The sequence below is a fragment of the Antrostomus carolinensis genome, unplaced genomic scaffold (assembly GCF_000700745.2).
Source record: "Antrostomus carolinensis isolate BGI_N321 unplaced genomic scaffold, ASM70074v2 scaffold18837, whole genome shotgun sequence".
Lineage (NCBI taxonomy): Eukaryota > Metazoa > Chordata > Aves > Caprimulgiformes > Caprimulgidae > Antrostomus > Antrostomus carolinensis.
This window is the reverse complement of record NW_010326839.1, coordinates 507-3,178: the sequence shown is the minus strand read 5'-3', so window position 1 is coordinate 3,178 and position 2,672 is coordinate 507. Positions and strand designations below refer to the sequence as shown.

At 37.4% G+C, this 2,672-nt stretch overlaps 1 protein-coding gene across 2 annotated transcripts in view; it reads left to right on the top strand.

The window, feature by feature from the left end:
• Window positions 1-2,439, top strand: part of PI4KA (phosphatidylinositol 4-kinase alpha) — a 58,933-nt gene extending 56,494 nt beyond the window's left edge. For both annotated transcript variants that reach the window (XM_010171730.1, XM_010171731.1), the window contains exons 53-54: window positions 56-139; window positions 2,038-2,439. In XM_010171730.1, the coding sequence (XP_010170032.1) occupies window positions 56-139; window positions 2,038-2,089 (136 nt within the window). In that variant the 3' untranslated portion in view covers window positions 2,090-2,439. The remainder of the gene's footprint in view (window positions 1-55; window positions 140-2,037) is intronic.
• Window positions 2,440-2,672: the final 233 nt, after the last annotated feature.

Below are 2,672 nucleotides of genomic sequence, written 5' to 3'. Positions count from 1 at the left end.
TGAAAGGAAACCTCACTAATTTTACTCTTGCTTTTTGTGATTTTTCTCCACATAGAAACAGGTTCAGCCCCAACATGACTGAAAGGGAGGCTGCAACTTTCATCATCAAGATCATCCAGAATTGTTTCCTCAGCAACAGGTTTGGCACCTATGCATGGCTTCTCCCTGTGGCTTAAGGAAGGTCATCAAGCTTTTGAGCAGAGCTAAGAGAGTTTTATTTGTCATATACCAAACATTTTTGAGTTGTTGATACTTAGACAATGCAGGATAGCAGTTTTGCTTCTGGACGTGCTGCATATCCTCCCTTTTATACTGGGAAGGAAGGCTTAAGCCCAGGATGGTCAAATAAATAGCAAGGCTGGCTAGTCTAAAGAATAGCAGATTCAAATCTTTGGCCCAAAAGTTAAGCATTTTGGCTCCTACATTAGAGCATTGCCAACTGTACTATTAGGGTTATATGTCTATTTGTAGTATCTCCTTTTATACAGGGTAGAGTCACCTCTATGAATAAAGGGATAAATAGTAAAGAATACTACTGAATGGCAACAGGAATAGCATGCCTTCTGGTCAGAATAAGGAGAGATTAATCTTGAAGCTTGTTCCCTTTTATTTTGTAATGCAGAGGTTTCTTAAAAAACGATATACATGGTCCATTGGTCTGAGTAAGAATGAAGCTGAAACAGGACTACAGTGATGTTTCAGAATCTTTTTTAGAATTGCTTGTAGCCATTAAGTTGTCTGAATATCCTCCCGAAATTCAAAGCTGCTATACTGTGCAAAAGCATATTTGACTCTTCTCTAGAAATGACTTCTAATCTTTCTACTAATTTTTTTCTTAAATACTTGATACTACATTAACATATTAATAATTTTGCTAGACCATGTTACTTACTATATAATATTGGCTAGGGAAATGCCTCAAGTAGAGAGCACTGGCAATGTGGTTTTTGAATGTCTTTGTAGCTGGGCCATGTTTATTTGTCATCTACTATTCAGTATACTGAATGGAATAATCAATTCTATCAAATAATTACCAATTTAAAAATGAACTTAATCACTAGCTAGCCACTTAACTGTCGTTTTTTTTTCCCTCCAAGTATACAAATAGTTTGGTATCTTGTGCAACACGTTTGAAAGGAAATTACATGTAAAATGTAATTTTATTATATTTCATACTTTAAATACAGTAAATTTAATGCTTAAACATCTTAAGTGCATGTTTTATTATTATCCCAGATAATACAGACTTTGTGGGATGTATTGGAGAGTCTAATACAAATGCTTGTGTAGTTCCATATGGGGTCAGGTTGAGACCAGTAAGGTTCACTGGCTCAGATACAGCCCTGCTAAAACAGAATTGGATTTTCTAGTCCCTGCTGGTGCATCTGCTCAGAATCTTAGATTAACATTGGGGGTTATGCTGTGTGAATGCCCAGAGTCAGCTTAGTTTTGACAAGCTTCAGCTTCTCTACCTGTGGCATGGTTAGTCTGTGACCTGAATAAGCTCTGCCCATAGATAATTGAGTTATCTCTAACAAGGCTTAGATTTGTTTGTTCAGTCACTCATCAGAGATGCTGCTATTAATGCTGTTATTTCCCCTGTACTTTTATTTTCATTATTAGCATTCTCCTTAATTAAGTTTACTTTTATTTCTGCATAATCCTGTCTCCATGCAGCCCTGATGATCTTACTTCATTTATTATGCATGTCCTTTTGCTAAAACAAACTGCCAATGCAATGTGAGGTGCTTCTGCCTTATCCAAACACAGAATCCAAGCTGCTGTTGCTGTTGAAACAGAGAACCACGGAAATACTTTTTTTTACCTAGTTCAAACAAGAGCAGGATGTTTTGTGCTGTTCATAACAGTAACTGGGCTTCACAATGCCTTCAAAGCGTGTAGAGCTGGTTCTGATTAGCGGCTGATTTCCTTCAGCCATGTTTTGTTTCTGTGGGATCTTGATGTTTGTTTCTGTGACAATGGGTGCGGTGTTTTTTTAAACTTTTACTTAACTCTGGCTTTGTTTTTCTTCTCTAGGAGTAGGACATATGACATGATCCAATACTACCAGAATGACATCCCATACTGAGAGACACCAGAGATTCACTGCCACAGTGAAACATGCAACCCCGTGCCCTCAGTCCAAACTTGTAATAAATAGGAGATGCTCAGTCACACCTCGCTATCTTCCATCTTTTGTGTATGTGTGTGTACATGTGGGGTACATGTTTCCTGGACATTGCAACAATCACTCTGATTCATTCTTTTCTCTTTACCAGGTTATATATATTTCTGTTTTTCCCTGGATTTTTGAAGTTGGGCTGCAATCACAATAAAAATTGTACTACGATTATGAATGTGTGAAAGGGGCAAAGCTTGTGGCGTTTGATAATTTTTCATGCAATGCAAGGATTTTATAATACCTTTACAAAGTAAAAAGAAAAAAAATACAAAAAAAACCCACCCCAGCAACCAACCAAACCCAAACTTTCCTGCACAATCCCCCCAATGCCATGGAAGAGAAGGGTATGGGTTTCTCTTTGAAAGAAAAAATGTTGACTTGTTCTAATTTTACTGTAGTAAAAGCCTGATAATCATCCAAGGTGGTGATGTCTGTGTAGCTGTGTTCATACTTTGCACTGTATATGGTCCCTGATACGTGGTCAGTATTT